Source organism: Protopterus annectens, chromosome 4.part0, assembly GCF_019279795.1.
Source record: "Protopterus annectens isolate FY-2018-M chromosome 4.part0, PAN1.0, whole genome shotgun sequence".
Lineage (NCBI taxonomy): Eukaryota > Metazoa > Chordata > Ceratodontiformes > Protopteridae > Protopterus > Protopterus annectens.
In genome coordinates, this window is record NC_056733.1 from 698,359,069 (window position 1) to 698,378,868 (window position 19,800).

Consider the following 19,800-nt stretch of genomic DNA (forward strand, 5'->3'; position numbering starts at 1 on the left):
AATGGTCCGAGATGATGGCTTTAAACATATGCATTTAAAGCAGACTGAACACGAAAGTAAGTCCTGTTAAATGGTATGAAAGGAGGTTTAATATGGCTCCATAATAAAGACCACCTCGATGACACCCAAAGGCAAGACCCCAACAGCAGAGAAATAGAACAGATACAATATTGTACAATCACTTTGCTTATTTTAATGCAATACAGAAGAAAACTGAAGACAAGAATACAGCATCCTTTCCTCACAGGTCACCAAAAATAGACTCAACACCATCTGAAATTCCTTAATCTGGCTTCCACTATATGTGAAAAGTACAAATCATTAAACAGATATTTCCGTCAGAGAAGGAAGCCCAAAAGTGGAACCAAACTGGGGGTGATGGATGTTAACATGTACAAGCAACACTTGAAGCAGCTACTGGGCAAGAAAGGAGTGTAGCCAGAGAGTTTTCAGTAGCAAATAAATGCCATGTCTCTTATGGCCAAAATGTACTAGTGAATGATCGTAACATAAAACTTTGCAACAGTTTAACACTTCAACACAAAACACAGAGAGAAGTCAGTTTTAGTAAGAAAAATATCAGCAAGTTTTACAAGCCAGACATATATTATGCATCTCATAGCCAGATGAATACAGACTATTCAGCTTGTCATATCTACTAAAAAATCCTTGCCCTTGATTTCCTTGTGCATCAGAAGTAACAGCAGCACACTCTACATTTGTTCTGGCTTAAAATCACTGAAAAAAAGAAATCACTGCTAACTCAGTCTTACCCAATCTGCTCTATTAACTCTCTGGCCTGAGTGATGATGTTCGCTCCGGTGAAGCACACAATCCCTGCCATCTCCATGGAATACCAGCGAGCTCTGCAAGAAACAGTAATACACTATGTAATATAAGCAAGAAACTCTGAACTATGAGATCACACTAGAAGAAAACATAGAAACACCACAAAAATATTACTATCCAAGGCAGAATCAAGTACAGGGCTCCTAATAAACGTAAATGCAGAGAATGCTGCCCCCTATCAGGTATAAAAACGTGGGTCAAACTATTTATGGGTATAATCATAAAGGTTGAATACTCATTGGGAAGCAAAGTTTGAGACGACTTCTTCTTCTTTCTGCTTTTCCCGGTTAGGTGTCGCCACAGCGGATGAACTGTCCGCTCATGATTGGCAGTGGAGTTTCACAGTGTCGAGTTGCCAGCTCGGCGCCCAACGTTCCACAGAAGGCACACACATGAACACACTCACACCTAGGGCCAATTTAGAGTGTCCAATCCACCTACTGCATGTCTTTGGTATGTGGGAGGAAACCGAAGCCCCGGAGGAAACCCACGCGACCCCCAGCGAGGACATGCAGACTCCGCACAGAAGGCACCCCAGCCGAGGATCGAACCGGAAAACCTCTTGCTGTGAGGTGGCAATGCTAACCGCTGCACCACCGTGGCAGTCCTAAATTTGAGAGAGTATTAAAAAAAATATTGGTTATAGCGAGTAGATAAGCACTTGCAAGCATTTGTGAATTATGGTTAGATTAAGAGCTAAGGAAGATCAATTGAATTTGTACTATGCTTTAGTGGAAGTATGTACTAGATTCAGTGGTACTGTTAGGATAAATGATTTGTAGAGTTGTGGTTAGGGTTAGCACACATGAACAAGGGGTAAAGCTATTCATTATTCAGAAAGTATCAGTTCTGGATTCTGCAGTCAGAGTGGTTTATAGGGCTTTTTAGTGTGAAAGAGCTACGTAAGGCTTTGTCAGTCAGTCTTACTAGTGTTTTGTGCATTTGCTCTTGTGTATTCAGAGTATCTAGATATACACACATACCATATGTATAAAGGCGTTTACTTTAGATTAATGAAAACCCACTACCCGAAGACGAAATCGCAAAGACAAAATTGTGGAAACCTGAGTTTAACGACTGAACGGGTTACCGAAACTTTATGCAGGGTATCTACTCATCCAACATTAAAAAAGAAACCCCGCCCTATCTCCAAACCCATGCAGGAGGGGGCTGCACCCCCCAAACCCCCCTAACTAAATATACCAACTCCAAGATTGCACTACAGTGGGGAAAAAGCATATTTCCCCATGTTGGATGACTGGATACTTGCCCTGGGTAAAGTTTTGGCAATCTGGTCGTTCGTTAAAATACAGTTTTGGCAATTTTGTTTGGGCAATTTTTTTTTCAGATAAGTGGGTTTTCAAAAATTTGAAGTATATCCATATAAAGATATGCATAAAACGGTAGCAGGAGAATGCGGCAGTGACCATTTATTCAATAACATACAGTTAGCCAAACTCTGCTCTTATCTCAGATGGACCAAACTCAAAATTGATAAGTGCGGAGAGTAAAACACCTGCAAGGAGGATCAAAATATATACTTTTTACCATTTTTACCTTCAAAGTTGTGCCAAAAACATTTTTTATTCAATATGACTTTCAGTAAGGTCAGTTTTGGCTACCTGTAAAGGAGCAAAATAAAACGTCAAAGAGCAGTGCTCCTTTACTGCATCAATGGCTTTATTCTATGTGGGGCTCCAATCAATTCAAAGTTTAAATTAATAAAAAGACTAACCCACCAAATACATAGTTAGCATACATGAATTAACAGAATAGGAACTGTTATGGAACAGTAATTATATACGGAATACATTATCCAGCAGAATACAAATTCAGTTTGTACAACAAATACTGCATCAGTACTTTATGTACAGCTTAAAAAAACAGTAAAATTGTAGGAGCTATATTACAAACTTAGTGAACATCTCATATGAATGACACACTATATATTGGGGAGGGGATTTACAAAACTAAACCTGCGACAGTAAGAAACACAATAATACAATTGCTCTAGATATGGGTACAGAGAATATGAACAAGACATATTACAGAATATTTACCATGGGAGGTTAATCAGCAAGCATTGAGTTCATGGATTAAAAGTGACTAAAGTTAAAGAAAACATTTTAATGAAAAGATTCCCTGACTGATTATTTGTACCGGTGTTTTCCTGGTGAAGAGGGTTTTGCAGAGATTAGAGTACACATCTGAGGGTTTTGCAGAGATCAGAGTACACATCTGCATGACAGAGAGCATAAGTGAATAATTAGTAATACAGTTAAAAAAAGTAAAGACTGTCCACACACGGAAACCTGAAAATTACATTGCTAAAAATTAAGAAAAGGTGTTTCTTGGAAGCGGTTCTCAATCATAGGTTGGTACTAGGCTATCGGCCCTAGGGCCTGTACAAGTCTAGCCTTAACAATTCCCTGGATATTTCTTCCCACAATATTTACTTCCCTGGACCACTGCCTAGCAGGGCGACTGACGTGATACCCAAGGAGAATTTCCCATCTCCCATTAAATTGTCAAGGTTCCTCTTGAAGAGGGCCAAGGAGGCGCTCTGCTTGACATATATGGGCAGTCTATTCCAGAGAATGGGGAGTGTCTCTGGGTCAGGAACCTATCCCTCCAGCAAGTTTTGTTCATTGTGATGACAAAGTTTAGATCCCTGGAGTGTGTGGCTCTGAGTGATTGGGATTTTTTTTAAGTGGAGCATGTCCAACAGCTCAGGGTATGACGTGGCCTTGTATGGTAAGCAGAGATCACCTCTGAGTAGACGATATGCCACAGAGTATAGCTGGAGTTTTTTTAGACTGTCCGCATAGGGCATCTGCTTTAGGCCTGTGATTCTTTTAGTGAGGTATTTCGGTGGCCTTTCCAGCTGCTGTAGATGTCTTGTGAGGGTAAACACCTTTATAATTTCTGGGGTTAACCACAAAACTGGAGTGCATTGCATAAATGATGTCCTGAGTGAGTAGAATCTGTTTTGTGCAAGAAGCATTATGTTCAGCAAATGCTGTGACACAATACAGATATTTTGCTTGGTTACACAAGACCAGTCATTACAGACAAAGATATATGAAAGATCTACTTTCTACAGATAATGTAGCACCTTATATTATGTTATTCAAATATCTGGCAGATTGCTCTTTGCTAAGAAAATAAAAGCTTCAATGGTCACTAAGGAATTTGTTATATTGGACTATGGATCGATATCTTTGAAGATATTTAGTTTGAATGCCAAGTTAATTATTCTCAATTCAAGGACTGATTCTGTGGGCTTGTTGATACCAATCAAGTCCAGTACACCAACTTATTATTCAATATTTACACTTCAGGTGAGAATTTCTATAATGACTAAATGCATTCTTCTGGTTGAAGACAAGTACAGGGTAGATATTACCAAAACCTTGACTTGATCTTCAAAGTTATTTCCAAGTAAGTTTTTTACAGCCAATCCAGTTAGGTTCACTACCTTTGTTATTTAGGAACCATGAGGTAACCTTGCTGGAAATACATTGCTTATATCAACAGGAATACACCACAACTAACTCTAACTTGGCCTCCAACAGCGAAAAGCATGGCAATTTATATATATGGCTAACAAGTTAACTCTGTGGTGACTACTGCATCACACACAGAGATAATTAAGCAAGTTTCAAGTTTGTTGTACTTACTTTAGATACGGTTCACAATGACAGTAGCTATAAGTCGGCATTTGTTTTCTGCTGGAGTGTAATTACAATGTAAATAAACAAACGTATGTAGATACACACACATTCAAGTCTGTTAAAGACCATCCACGCTGTAGTGGATATGTCAAGGAATTACTAACATAACAGCTGACGAGTATGGTTTCTGTTTTATCATAAGTTCATAGGTTCATACTAGGCTATCTGCCCTGAGGCAATTATAAGCCTAGCCCGATTCTGTATGGCTTACGCCACCCCTTGATTTGAGTATACTGTGCCCTTTTTAAGGTTTAGTTTACTGTGCCTCTGTCTAATAGTGACACGGGAGTAATCCCTGGGACAAACCTATGATCCACCATCCACCTATCGAGATTCTTCTTGAAGAGATTCAGTGAGGTGCTCTGCCTCACATGAACTGGAATTCTATTCCAGAGCGAAGGGAGCCTCTGGGTTATGAACCTGTCCCTCCAGCAAGTTCTATTTATTTCTGTGCTGAGGTTCAAGTCCCTCAAGCGTGTGGCTCTAAGGGATTTAGATTTACTGAGGTGGAGCATGTCCATTAATTCTGGATTTGACATAGCTTTGTATGTCAGGCATAGATCGCCTCAAGTAGTCGGTATGCAACTGAGTAGAGCTGGAGTTTTTTTAACCGAGCAGCATATGGCATCTGTTTGAGACCCTTGATCCTCTTGGTGAGATACTTTTGGGGTCTTTCTAATTGCTGCAGGTGTCGGGTAAGGTACATCCCAAAAGGGGCATTGTATTCTATGATGGGCCTGATGAGGGATGAATAAAGGGGCACGATTACCTCTCTTGATCTAGATGTGAAACCCTTCGTGATGAGGTGGGCTATGTAGGTCTTTCTAACCACTTTGGCAATGTGGTTTTCAAAGGAGAGATTGCTATCAACTTGGGTCCCCAGGTCCCTAATAACTTTCTCTGTACTTAATGGGTTTCCGCCTATGTGGTAATTTGTGGGCACATTGTTTTTGCCAAAGGGTATGACTATACATTTTTTGGCATTTAGCTTTAAACCATGGCGCTGGCACCAGTTATCTGTCTCTGTGAGACCTTTTTGAAGGATGTTTGTGTCAGCTGGAGAGTTGATTATGGCGCCCAGTTTGCAGTGGTCTGCGAACTTGGTGAGCCATAGTCCTCCCACGTTTGCCTGTACCTCGGAAAAGTATATACTGAACAAGAGTGGTCCCAGGACAGAACCCTGTGGGACGCCACTTGTGACTGGTTTCGAGTCTGACATGGCTCCAGCAACTCTCACTCTGTGGGTTCCATCTTTGAGCTAGTTTGCGACCCATCTTGTGACATAGGGGGTTTATATTTAAGCTGGATAGCTTATCTGTGATGCCCGAGTGGGGTATTGTGTCAAATGCCTTTGCAAGGTCCAGATAGGCTGTGTGGACTACCTTCCCTTCATCTATGGCTTTGGTGACTGTTTCGAAGAAGTCAACCAGGTTCAAAAGGCAGGATCTGCCCTTGACAAAGCCGAACTGGGTAGGATCTAGTGTCTGTAGGTCCCCAATGTCTTTGTTTATGAGCTCCATGATGATCCTCTCCATAGCCTTGCAGACTAAGCTAGTCAGGCTTATGGGGTGATAGTTTCCAGGGTCCGTAGAGGCTCCACCTTTGTGGAGTGGGGCCACAGTTGCTGTACGCCATTCTGTGGGCACATATCCTGTAGTGAGGCTGAGACTGTATAGCTGTTTTATTTGAGGGATTAGTTCCTCTTGGAGTTCATGTAGGACCAAACCTGGGACGCCATCTGGTCCCATGGAAGCAGTGTTTTTTGCTTTGGAGAGGGCAGCCTTCACCTGAGCATCAGAGATGTTTGGGAGGCAGCCCTCTGCTGGGATAGATACTTGCTCTTTTGGGGGGGAGGGGGGGAGAAGTTTGCACTGAACCTGTCTGCCAGGATATTGGCGATGTCTGTGGGTTCAGTGTATTTTTTGTCGTTTAGAATCAACTCAGAACAAGTCTGGGAGTTGCATCCCAGGTTTCTAACATAACTGAAAAAAGCCTTATGATTGTCTTTGGTGTCCTGTGCAATTTTTCTCTCGAAGCTGGCCTTGGAGGATTTTATGAGGGATCGTAATTTTTGCTAGTACTGATCAGAGATGCCTTCCCTATTAGGGATTTTGCTCTATCATGTAGTAGCTTCCTCCTTCTGTTGTACAGTTTATTTATGGCAGGGGTCCACCAGACTGGACGCCTGCCTTTGGATGATTGGGTCTTGGTTTTGTTTGGGATAGCATGATCCATGCATTCCTGGAGATGTCTGTAGAATGCGTTTATATAGGATTCTGCAGTTTGGGCCGTAGTTTCCACTGGCCCTGGGGCCTTGAAGGATTCCACTTCAGTTTTGAGAAGTGAGAAGTTCACTTTTGAGAAGTTTTTCACTGTGGTTTTCTGGGCTGGGGTGGGGTCGGGATGTGGACATCCAGTGAAATTAATTTATGGTCTGATCTTACCAATGAGGGATATACTTCTGGTGTGGAGCATAGAGTCCCCATGTTGGTAATGATCAGGTCTAGTATGTTGTCCCCTCTTGTGGGAGTGGTGACTAGTTGTTCCATAGCATTTGAGTTTATAATTTCCAGGAACCTTTGGGCTAAGGTGCTGGGGCTTGAGTAGTGCTCCCAGTCAATGTTTGGGTAGTTGAAGTCGCCCAATATAATGGTGTTCGGAGAGATCTTCATGTTCTCCAATGTTTTCAGGAAAGCCGAGTGGGATTCCTAACTTTGAGAGGGTGGTCTGTAGGATGCTATAAACTGAAAAGCAGTCTTGCCCACTGTTAGCTGCACATGGATGGTCTCCGATACTTTGTGCAATGCCACTAACCTGGAGGTGTGGATATCCTTGATAAATATGGAAACTCCCCCCTCCTTTTGTGGTTCGGTCCGGGTTTTGGGGCCAAAAAGCATGATATGAGGTATAGCCTGGTAGTGCTGGGGTGCTCTCTGGAGCCTTGAACCAGGTTTCTGTCACTGCACAGATATCGATGTTCTCCATACTGAGGAGAGCTTCGAGTGCGTGCATCTTGAGGTTAAGACTTCTGGCGTTTAGCAGCATTACCTTTAGTTTCTTGTTCCTTGTGCTGTCTATGGGGGTGGGTTTGACTTTTGAGCCTTACCTAAAAAGGCACTATGGGGGTGGCAAGAGCCTTTGCCAATATCCAAAAGCCCAGTGGTGACAGGTGCAAGCCGTCCCTAGCGAAGCAACGTGGCTTGTCGAGCATGTCATCCCAGGCTGACAGACACTGGATCCCCTTTGAATGACACCAAAATTTAAGCCAATTGTTAAAATCGATCATTTTGTCTTTGTACTGTGACATCATTCTAGGTGAGGGTAAGATGCTGCTCAAGGTCAGGATCATACCAGCCTGGGCTACATGATCAGAGAGCTCCTCTATGTCTCTTTTCATGGAGTCCAGGGAGGTACGTCTCAGGTCATTCACACCAGCATGTACAATGACTGAGTCATATTTGTATTTGCTTTGGAGTGACCCGAGTGCTTGCGTTATGTGGCGGATCCTAGCACCCGACAGGCAGCTCACAGTGACCTTCTCTTTATACTGAGTAAATGAGGACAATGAGAAAGTTACTAATAACTAAACAGTTTATGCCAAGGTATGACTTAAAAGAGAAAGAAGCAATGTAATATCGATGTCTTGATGTCCCCTCCCCCACAACTCAGTGCAGCCCTGCCCAGCCCATCGAGCTCCTCCCTCACTCTTCTGAATCATTTGCTCTTCCTTCAATGGTTGGCCACAGATATACTGCTAGAAGGTGGGGGAGAAAGTTTAGCTGAAGGAACCCCGCTTGGTGGGGGCAATTCAAATTCTTTTATTGTTTTACCCTACTTACAATCCCTCTCACACATCTAGCATTGAATGATGTCAATGCCAGTAGTGGCCGTTTATCACTGTACATGCATACACACCTCCTCCACAAACTGCTCCAGCACTGCCCACTCATTTGTGGGAAGAATCTCCACCATGAGTTGTGGCTCTACCCAAAACAACTTCACATGCAAAAATGCAAAGTTGCTGCTTATTTCCACTCCTTCCCACAAACTCCTTAGGGACAGAGTCTGCTTATCAATGAAGGGCCACCTACTCTGCAGTGAGAGTGTCAGGAGGGGCTGCATTGTGGAAGGTGGAGTTGGGCTCAGCCTCTATGGAGGTCAACTACAGCATATACAACACTAATCACAAATACTGTCACTGAAAATGTCATGAAACATATCAATTCTAGCTATGGCCTGCACTTGCTATAATAAAGACTCCAGCTTTTGTTATAAGGTAAGCAAACAACCAACTGCTTGGTTCACTTACACAACATGAAGAGCACTTGATGGTAAAAAGCAGCAAAGTTACAGCAGTCTCTTGTATAGTTACACAACAGAGAAGACAAGTATAAAAAAAATATTGATGTAAGGCAGAGGTTCCCACACTTTTTCAACTCTTGGCTCCCTTGCTGAATCCAGGTTTTCCCAAGGTACCCCCACGGCACGCATAAAGTGCATATTTTATTTATTTATTTACTTGACATTTGTTTAACGAGACTGCCCGACTGGACTAACAGACCTGGGAAGAAAAGCTCAAAAGTACAACAAAAGGACAGTTACCAAAAAAAAGTGTACATTCTGCTTAACAGCATAACACTGATCTACTATGGTTGAGAGGTAAGCAAACCTAATGGCAACCTTACTGACTTAAGTTTATAACAGCAGTATTTAAAATCTGTCCCTATTTGGCTCTGTCCAGCATACCTCTCAACTGTATAGATTTTTGCCTCATATTTTTGGTCATTTTATCATAAAATTCTTGTTTTCTGACAGATCACTGAGGTTGAAGTCAGAAAATAATGACAGTTGAGTTTCATATTTCATACCCTTCAGAAAATTCATGCTAATGTAAAACCTGCATTTCTATCAACTTTCTAAGTTTGTGAGAGCATTACTTAAAAGTGTCCATATTCTGTGCCTTTGAACCCTTCCCCCACTATTTTTGGCTTTGTCCAGATTTCTTAATCTAAGAGGGTGAGAGGTATGTGTCCAGTGGTATGGTCCAGACTTACACAGCCCTCATTACTGCTGCTGCCAGGGATCACTCTCACTCTTCACTCTCTCCCCCTGTGACACACACCACAGACACAAACACACAGTCTCTTTTGTATTCATGCACGCATTCACTCACACACGCAGACAGACACACACTCATACAGGCATTCACTTGCCTGATGGCCCGGTTCCAAGTGCTCCACGGCCCGGTGGCTGGGGACCGCTGCTATGCTTGATGCCAGTTCCACTAAAAAGCTACAGTAATTTTAATGAATTCAGTTCTCACTTCTCACCATAGCTCTCAACCACTTAGCACAAAAAAAAACTGGACAAAGCCAATAATGGGGGAATACAAATTCAGTTCTCACTTTTCACTCACCATAGCTCTCAACTCTTAGCACAAAAAATCTGGACAAAGCCCACAAGTGGTGGTGGCTAGGGACTTTAGGCTCTTTTTATATTGGTAGCGTAAAAGAATGTTAATTAATGTACATTTTGTGAAATAAAATAAATCTAGAACTCTTAAATTATTGCCATTATTTATTGAGCATAATTTGCCACTTTTCCTCCAAAAGTCACCAGTTTTGGGAGGGATTAAGAGGGACAGACCTAAAATTTGAGTCAAAATCAGGGACGTCTCTGAAGAGACAGTTGAGAGGTATGAGTCAGCCTAGTAGTCTGTAATCAGTTTAGAAAAAAAAACATGTAGACCTGCTTAACTTCCAAGTTCGAGACCCCATAAACGTACAAAACCAGTTCCCTAACCAACTTGGCTAGGTACACAATTTACTATGTTTACAAATAACAAAACATCTACTAAATAGCCAGCTTTTTTGCATTTTTTTTTTGTCTTTCATCTGTGCCACTAGTGGCAAATCCATAATATGCACTTGGATACCCTCCACACTAAATAAATAGAATATTCTTAAACATGCACGCGGTTTATGGTACAACATGAATAGATGAATTTTCCACACCTTTTCATATACACTTGCCATATATATTTTTTTATTATTCTAATGTTTTACAGTTCCAGAGTAGCTTGCATCATTATTTATACAAGTGTCAAAAAATCATTAACAACAAAAGAGACCAAGACAAGAGAAAATATTAAAGAAGGCAAGACAGGAGAAAAAAAATTTAGACATCAACCAATTTCTTTACTTAATATAGATAGTCAACATCATTACTAAACCCATTACAATTCAACAGATCAACAACTTTTCTTATGAATAAAAAAAAAAAAAAATAAAGACCAATCTATTTAAAGATCACACATTGCCATCGTAAAAAATATTGATATAAACAGACATACACATGCAGCGGCACCTCCCGAACTGCTGTTCATAAAGTTCTAAATAGAGAAGCGGCATATTTAACAAAGCATGTAAACAAGCTGTCAGAGAGATGCCGTAAACCAGAAAGAAAAACTTGGTATGTATCCCCGTTCTGTTAAATAACCTGAACTGAGGTATGATTCTAATGGTACAGTTCTAAACCTAAAAATTTTTCGAATGTAAAAACAGAAAACCACAGAATCGATGCTTTAAAATGATAAATGATATTGTAAAATGTTAAAAAGCTAATTTTGAGTTGTGCAAAAATGGAAAGTAAACCTAATAAGAAGGTGGCCCCTAAGATTAATGAATTAAATCATTACTAAAAGTGATAAAAACTAATTCTTTCTTCATTAAATATAAATTACCCATTTCAGTGTTGATTTTGGCCAGAATCATTTCAGAAGCTAATAGGATTTGCTTGTGCTGCATTTTGAGTTCCAAACATAAAGTGCTGCCGATAATCCATTATAAGTCCCATTCCCGCTCGCATTTGAGCAGCCAGGCCAGCCGGAAATGTGTGCACGAAGTGAGCTCCTTGAGTTCAATTCCAACTGGCTGGTAGCCCTGTCTGAGCTGACATCGCGCACATGATGACGTCAGCTCAAACAGTGCGAAAATCGGAGAGTTTAAAAAAAATTATATATATAAATATTCCCAGCCTATTATCTTGCTTCCAGATTGACACACAGTGCATGCACTTCTTTAACCAGTCCAGCCTACAATGTGTGTACCAGCAAAGTCCATTAATCAAAGTGTATAGACTACTAAGCCTGTTATACTGTTTGTTTTTTTTTTTGTAGTAATTATACTGCCCAATGGTGATGTAAAACATAACCCTGACACTTTAAACTCCAGCAATCATACATTTCAATCTATAGACCCTTTAACACACACACACACACACACACACACACACACACACACACACACGCAAATCCCCGTAGCTAAAGCAACAAGTGGGCAAAATTCAAACTGGGGCCGCATTCAACCAGTCTAAGATTAGCCATTGCAGAGACACGGCTAAAAGATAACTTCTTTATTCCCAACTCCATTCTGGCAAAATATTTCATTTTTACTTACAGCAGGCCATTATGGCAAATTATTCCATCTTTACCAACAACAGACCAGGAAGTCGTACAAGGTAGAATATCAATCTTCTCAAATAACGGTGCTAGTCTGTGTCCTCGGAATGTAGCCCAAACTGACCACATCACAACTAGTGAAACACACTAAATCCTAGTACAGGTTCTACTAGTGGATCATCCAAACCAGTTTATTGCAGTAGCTGGATTGGTCCTTATAAAAAGCTTCACAGAACAACAGACTCAACCACCTCTCTCAGATGATTGGATTTAGCCTCGTACTTTCATCTGTCAAAATATTTTACCACTCTGGAAGTCCTACTTACTTGTAACTGCTGTCCAATTGTTGGTCACTTAAGATGCTGCCTTCTGAAATAATCTTTTTTCTCATACAAATTGCAAACAATTCTCGACAAGCTGTGCAACTAATAGACTGTGTTGCTGTTTATAGCTGTGCGAACCCCACATCTGGTTGTCTACATTCATCAGCCTGCTTAGCCCCATCTAAGAAAGACTCTACCTACTTAAAAAACAGGACTAAAGGTAACTTTTGGCCTTGACTTAACAGTGATCTCAAAAATATCAAAAGATAATGCTTGGATAACATGGCAAGCTGACGCACACAAGCATGATCAGTATACCCTATTTCAGAGCTCCTTGAGCTCAATTCAGACTGGCTGGTACCTCTGACTGAGCTTGACGTCATCGCACATGTGATGACGTCAGCTCAAACATCATCGCACACATGATGACGTCAGCTCAAACAGCGTGAAAATCGGAAAGTTTAAAAAAAAAAAAAAAAAAAAATCTGAAATGAAGGAAGTAATTTGTTATGGTTGTGAGGTATGGCTCGCAGCGCCCCAGCAAGGAAGCCGTGGCTCCCCAGGGCACCACAGTGCACACTTTGGGAACCCCTGCTGTAAGGGATTATTTAGTGTGCAACTGCCAAGACCAATGTAGCTCATCTTAGAGTCTCAATTCTAGAATGAAGAATGAAATAAAATCAGTTGCTGCTTCTGAGGAGCAAAATGGCTCAATGGCCTATTTTCTGCTTCTCCTCTCTAGAAAAATTAATAGTTTTCACATTTATTCCATCAGTCACTCCTTTCACAGCTGGCAGTCAGAATTTACAGCAATAGCAATAAGCCCATTTCACAAAAAAAAAAAAAAATCCTCAGGATGCAAACTTAAGCACTCACTAGATACACAATAGGAAATAACAGCAAAATCAGCAAAAGTTTCTGCAAACCATGGTGTTAAAGAATAACCTGAGTAACAAGGTATCACAGCAGGCACCATTTCTAGACAGCAATACTCGAAGAACTTTAAAGTCTCTTACTAGTTCTGATGCTAGATGGGCATTATGACAGAAATGCAACTCTTGCATAATAAGACATTCATCCCTAAAAAATTGACATTCAAAAAACAAAAATTACTTAATTGTATAAATTTGCTCTAAGAATGTTGTATGCCAGGGAAAGGCAAAATTAAAAATACTGATATCTCAATCAACATATCCGAAGTCAGGAATCAAACCTTACAGCGTCCATCGCTGTGTGACATACAAGTCTGGCACCCATTAGTTAAATCAAAGTGCTTATGATGATGATCCTCAAGCCTGCACAAAATGCAAGTTGATGAGCAACAAGAAAGCAAGATAATGTAGGTAAAAGGAAAGAACTTGATGTGGTAAACCCCATCCTCATACTGACAGGTACAGGAGCTGGCCATTGGTTAAGAGAGAGTATTACTAATTTAGTACTGGGAAAAAAAAACTAAATACCAGACAGTGCGATACCCAGTCCGTCCTTAAACACAAACCTGACACAGAACACATGAAGAAAAATCTAACGTCTCAAAAGCAGTCAAGTTCATTATTAAACTTGAGTTTATATTACAAACAAAAAAGTTTATGTGCATATGTATTTTATATATATATATATATATATATATATATATATATATATATATATAAAATTACAATACCAGAAATACAGTAAGATGGTACAGGGATAGCACCTACAAAAAGATGGCATAATACAGGGAAGGCAGCAGCATGTATAGGGCAATATAAAAAGTATTTAACAGGCAGAGTAATAAATGCATGGACTAAACTATCAAAGGCAACACAAATATTGTGGATGAGTTAAAGAATGCATGAAACAGTCTTAAAAGAAACAAAAAAAATTGTTAAAAGCACTTAAGGACAAATTACAAAGGCTAATTCTCACCTTCTGCCTAATCTAATGCAATGCAATCTTAGCAGCAGGAAAGAAATGTTAAGTATAACATTAGACATGATTTGCAGCTGCAACTTCTGCATTGCTAAAATGGGGGAGATAATGGATGATTTCAGCAGCTCCCCCCTTTCTGGAATTATCAAATATGAAACTGATAACTTACCCTTTCCTCATTACATAGCCATAGAACGAGTTCAGGATACATTTGTGAGCAAGCTGGAGAGATTCATACAGGATCTCCATGTTCTTGCAGCGTTTAACTTCTGCAGCATCTCCACTCTCCATAGCCGCTGTAAGTTTCTTTTTCCAAACCTACATAAAGATTCACAATTTTTATAAATACATTTTTAAATACAGCTATATCCTTTCCATACCCCCACACACCAATACACATCAACAACCTCCTCTAACCCTCTCCCCAATAAACAACACAGCTTTTCACGTATCTCCTCCCAGCTTTTCCCCTATACCCTCCCATTTTATTCAAGCCACAAACTGGCCTCCTCACCTCCTATGAAACCACACTTGACAACAGTACCCTCACCTGGTAATAAAAAACACTCCGCATGGTACGCATTATTCATTACCTATCTACTCAAATGTGGAGATGTACATTCTAACCCCGGCCCACCCTCTAATCCTAACCACAAGAGTAACCCCAAAGATTTAAACATACTTGCACTTAACCTTAGAAGTATATGTAAATAAAATAGCCCCACTGCATGCCTGGAGTGATCACAATAAACGGGACATACTAGCCCTTACTGAAACATGGCTACATCCCAATGTAAAAGACTCAGAAATAATACCTCCAAACTTTGCAATAACCAGAAGAAATGGATCTAAAAAAGGGGGGGAGGGATAACACTTCTATATCCCTCTACATTCAACATCACACCCTACACCAGTAATATACCCATCTTTGTCAGTGCTGAAGTACTAATCTCCTTTTTGAACCTCAATATATCAAAAATAATTTGCATAATAGTAGTATATATCCCACCAGGTAACAATATACCAGTGTCAGAAAAAAAATTCCTGTACATCCCAAACAATAAACCTTGAAACAATCTTAGGAGATGCAAACCATAGCTTCCGACTCCCCCACAAATAGTATAAATCTGTATGTTTTTTCTCAGCTTATCAAAGCTCCAATAAGATACAGCAAAGTTCTCATCTACCAATCCATCTTAGACTGGATTCTAGTATCCCACCATGCCAATTACCCCTCTTCTGGTACACTGTCCAACACCCTGAGCAATCATCTGCCAGCTTACTCCCTTAGAACAAACTCCTAACAACTAAGAGTACACACTATTAAATCAGTTAGGAACTCTATTTTTGTCAGCATAAATTCAACAAACTGCTGCAGGAAATAGACTGGACACCCCTTAAACAACCACCCCTTAATGATGCTGTACTACACTTTATTATACCATGATTCCCCCCAAAACGTGCACGCTAATTGGCCAGCGTGCCCGTTGTAAATCAAGTTATACTAATGGAAAAAGGTCTGGTCGCCCGGACTTTTTTCCATTAGTATAACTCGTTTTTTTAAAACACTGTCTCATATGTTAACATTTAACATAGCGAGACAAAAAAGCAACGGAGAAAGCAAGATCTCCGTTGCTTTTTTTTAGTGTCTCGCTATGTTAAATGAGGAGATGTCCGTTGCTTATTTTAAAACTGTCTCGCTATGTTAAACTCATTTAACATAGCGAGACACTAAAAAAAAAGCAACGGAGATCTTGCTTTCTTTTGCCCACAGCTCTGATGTACTGCGCAGGCGCGCAGTACATCAGAACTGCCGCGGATGCCAGACATCTGCGGAAGGGCAGTAAACAGGCATTATACTATGCCATTATTTAAGAAAAGGAATAGTTTCTTTCTTAAATAATGTCATATAATAAGGTATATTAAATCACGGTTGGCTTTATTTGGTCAGCTTCGACCAAACCACACCAACTTGGTAATTTAAACAACCACCCCTTAATGATGCTGTACTACACTTTAATAACACCTTCCTTCACATACTTAATACACTAGCTCCCATTCATATGAAAAGAGTCAAAAATAACTCAGCACCATGGCTCTCTAAGGAATGTAAACACCTGATGAAGCAAAGGGACCTAGCCTGGTCAACCTGGAAACAAAACAAAAATGAACAAAATCATGTTCAACTCAAGCCTAGAAAGCTTAATTTTGTATCGCACAGCTGAATGCATTGACAAAAACATACATAATGGTCACTGTCATGAAGTCGTGTCTGCAGTTATGTGAAAATGACAAAAATGAACATGAACACAAGGAGAACAGAGTACACCCACTGTTGAAATGGATCACACTACAGTCAAGGGATCACAAAGCAGTCAAAATCTCACCCTTACTCTCATACTGCTACCATCCCTTCAGTGTCCAAGTACCTGAAATCTGCCCCCAGCATTCCCTAAATCCAACAAAAATCTGAGCAGTGATTACATAACACCACTCAAAATGCCCACTCCCCATCTCACTGTTTAATGCAGCCAAATCCACACTGGTGCATCTGTACTACCATCTCTTCCATTCAGCTCTACCCACCTTTTGCATCCAAATGAAAACACAACCTCCCCCCATAAAGTATACTCGTCTAATATTTTATAATAAATACATTAGTGGAAAGGCAGTATCAAGATTTACAAAACATTAAGACTGCTCTTTCCAAGGGGTTCATGCAGTCACACTTTCGTCTCCTGGTACAAACCTTATGCAATCCTTTAAATTCGTATCTCCTGTCACGGAATGCTCGCACAGTATCCACATAGAAGGAATTTTCCCTCTGACAGATAGTAGTCACACGTTCTTCAATACGTGTAATGTGTACTTTTTTGTAGGCTTTTCGACAGTAATCTAAGATGATTAAAAAAAAAGTCCACAATCAAAAGTTCAGCAAGATATTTCCACTGTTATACAAGTTTACTGACTTGAGGCATAATAAAAATAGCGTAAAACCAACCTGAAATTGCTTTGCACATTTCACATTCATAACTGAAAATGAGAACACTGATCATTACTACTGCTATTGTAGAAGTCTTATCACAAAATGGACTGCTAGCTAGCCAGCCAGAAAAAAAGAAGTTATGTACTCACCATAATGTTCCATCTGTATTGTCAATTTTTCCATCTCTCCTCACATATGGGTTCATATCTGATCAATTGGATCCAACTCGGCCATTAGCAAGCTCTTGGCAACCCAAAAGCTCTTGGATACCTCCCCTTACCCATAAAGCATCTCTCCTGATTACCTCAGATCTTGTTTGCAATGATTACATCCATACAGAAAGAGGAATGTTAATATCTAACACCCAGTAGGTTCTTAAAGGAGACCATTTCTGGCGAATAATGAAAACCAATCTAACCCTTGAGATTCTATTCCCGTTCAACTAGGAGCCCCAAGGAAGGGGGTTGGAGGGTGGAGATGTGAGGAGAAATTAAAAAATCGACAATACAGATGGAACATTATGGTGAGTACATAACTTCTTTATCTGATATGGGACAGAGTACCCAGCTACCTTTACCCTGGGTGGACTTGAGGGAGAATATTCCTCAGAACCATCACACCAAAGGAGGCCCTTCCCCAGGAGACAAAATTTAACTTGTAATGAGTGATAAAAGAATGATGATTTGCCCATATGGCTGCTGCACAAATCTCATCCAAAGCAGCATTTGTCTGGAAGACTGCAGGTATTGCAATTGCTCTGGAAGAATGAGCCTGAATGGATTTGTTGGGTTTCATACCTTTGGAGGTGTAAATAAAGGAAATACAACTAGAAAGCCATTTTGACAGAGTAACTTTGAAAACTGGTAGGCCTTTTCTAGGGCCTGCAAATGCAATAAACAATTGGCTTGCTTTCCGAAAAACTTTAGTTCTATGTAAATAGAAACTTAACTGTCTATGAACATCCAACAGATGTAATACGTATTCACCCTTACTACTAAAATTTAGAAAGAAAATAGGCAAATGGATAGTCTGATTTATACTTATTTGAGAAACAACTTTTGGCAAGAAACAGGGATTGGTACGCAAAGAGACTCTTGTCTTTGTGAAAGATCACGTAAGGCGGCTGGGAAGATATTGCCTGTAATTCTGATATGCATCTCGCTGATGTGATAGCCACCAAAAAGATAATTTTCCAAGATAGGAACTTGACATGACAAGATGCTGCAGGTTTGAAGGGTGGTTGAAAAATCAGATGTAGAATGAAATTTAGGTCCCAAGGGGAAGAAAGATCCTTGTGGGGAGGTCTTAACAACATGGTCCCTTTTAGTAAGGTTTTGAAAAGTCTGCGGGAGATTAAAGATAAGTTGTCTACTCCAATGTGAAAATCTGACATGGCCACTAACTGGACCTTAATGGTAGATGCTGCAGTCCCGTTATTGAAAAGGTGGGCTAGAAATTCCAAAATTAATTGAATGGTAGCCGTGATAGGATCCATATTCTGTAGTTCAGCCCAGATTACAAACCTTTTCCATTTACTCCTATATAGTTTTTGTGTAGATGACTTATGGGAGCATATCAAAATATGCCAGACTGGGAAGGACAGCATAGGTTGTCTGGCAATTAACAGAACTTTAAGAACCAAGCGAGCTTGAGGTTGTGACGGTTTGGATGAAATATTCCTGTCGGATGTGACAGTAGGTTTGAAAAGGGTTCCAGAATCCAGGGTTCCTTTTGTAGATAGGCCAGAGGAAAGGAAACCAGATTTGTCAAGACCAATATGGGGCAATGAACATTACTTTTCTCTTCTACCCGTTAGCTTTCTGAAGGAATTTTTACAAATAATGGAATGGAGGGAAAAGCATACAGTAGTCCAGGAGGCCAATCATGTACTAGAGCATCCCTTGGGGACTGCCCCGGTGGGGGAATTAGGGCAAAGTATCTGCTACATTTGTTGTTCAGGGGAGAGCCAAAGAGGTTGCAGCAAGGCTGGCTCCATGTTCAGAAAATGTTCTCTGCTACATTCTGGTTGAGGGGGCATGAGAATGGCTTTGCTCAACTTGTCCACTATGACGTAGCAGTTCACATTCTGGGAAGGTTCAACGAGAAAATGGTTGGATGAGATTGCCCGTTGCCACACACTCTGAGCACTTCCAGACACAGAGGGTATGATCAGATTCCTCCTTGTTTACTTATGAACTATACTACAGACATGTCTAACTGAACTTCTACCATCCCCAGAGGAAGAGCAGTCTGAAATGCCTGCAACACTAGAAACATCGCTCTCATCTCTTGATGTTTATTTGGAGCTTGGCCTCTTCTGTGGACCAGGTGCCTTGGATAGTCTTCCCCAGGTAATGCCCCCCCCCCCCACATCTGGGAAGCATCCATGGTCACCATAGCCTGCGGTTGAGGGGAAGCAAAAGGTAGATTTTGTGCCACCTGTTCTGAACAAATCCAGCACGAAAGATTCTTTCTGCATATATCTTATCAGAATCTGGTGAGACGCTGGTTGGTGAATTACTGACCAATGAGCAGCCA

The 19,800-nt window shown here is 40.6% G+C and overlaps 1 protein-coding gene across 1 annotated transcript in view; it reads right to left on the bottom strand.

Moving 5' to 3' along the window:
* The window catches only part of POLE (DNA polymerase epsilon, catalytic subunit), a 1,031,469-nt gene that overhangs the window by 740,216 nt on the left and 271,453 nt on the right, over positions 1–19,800 (bottom strand). Inside the window, exons 19-21 of the mRNA XM_044069769.1 lie at positions 17,026–17,171; positions 14,446–14,594; positions 774–866 (exon numbers count right to left, since the gene is read on the bottom strand). Of these exons, the coding sequence (XP_043925704.1) occupies positions 774–866; positions 14,446–14,594; positions 17,026–17,171 (388 nt within the window). The remainder of the gene's footprint in view (positions 1–773; positions 867–14,445; positions 14,595–17,025; positions 17,172–19,800) is intronic.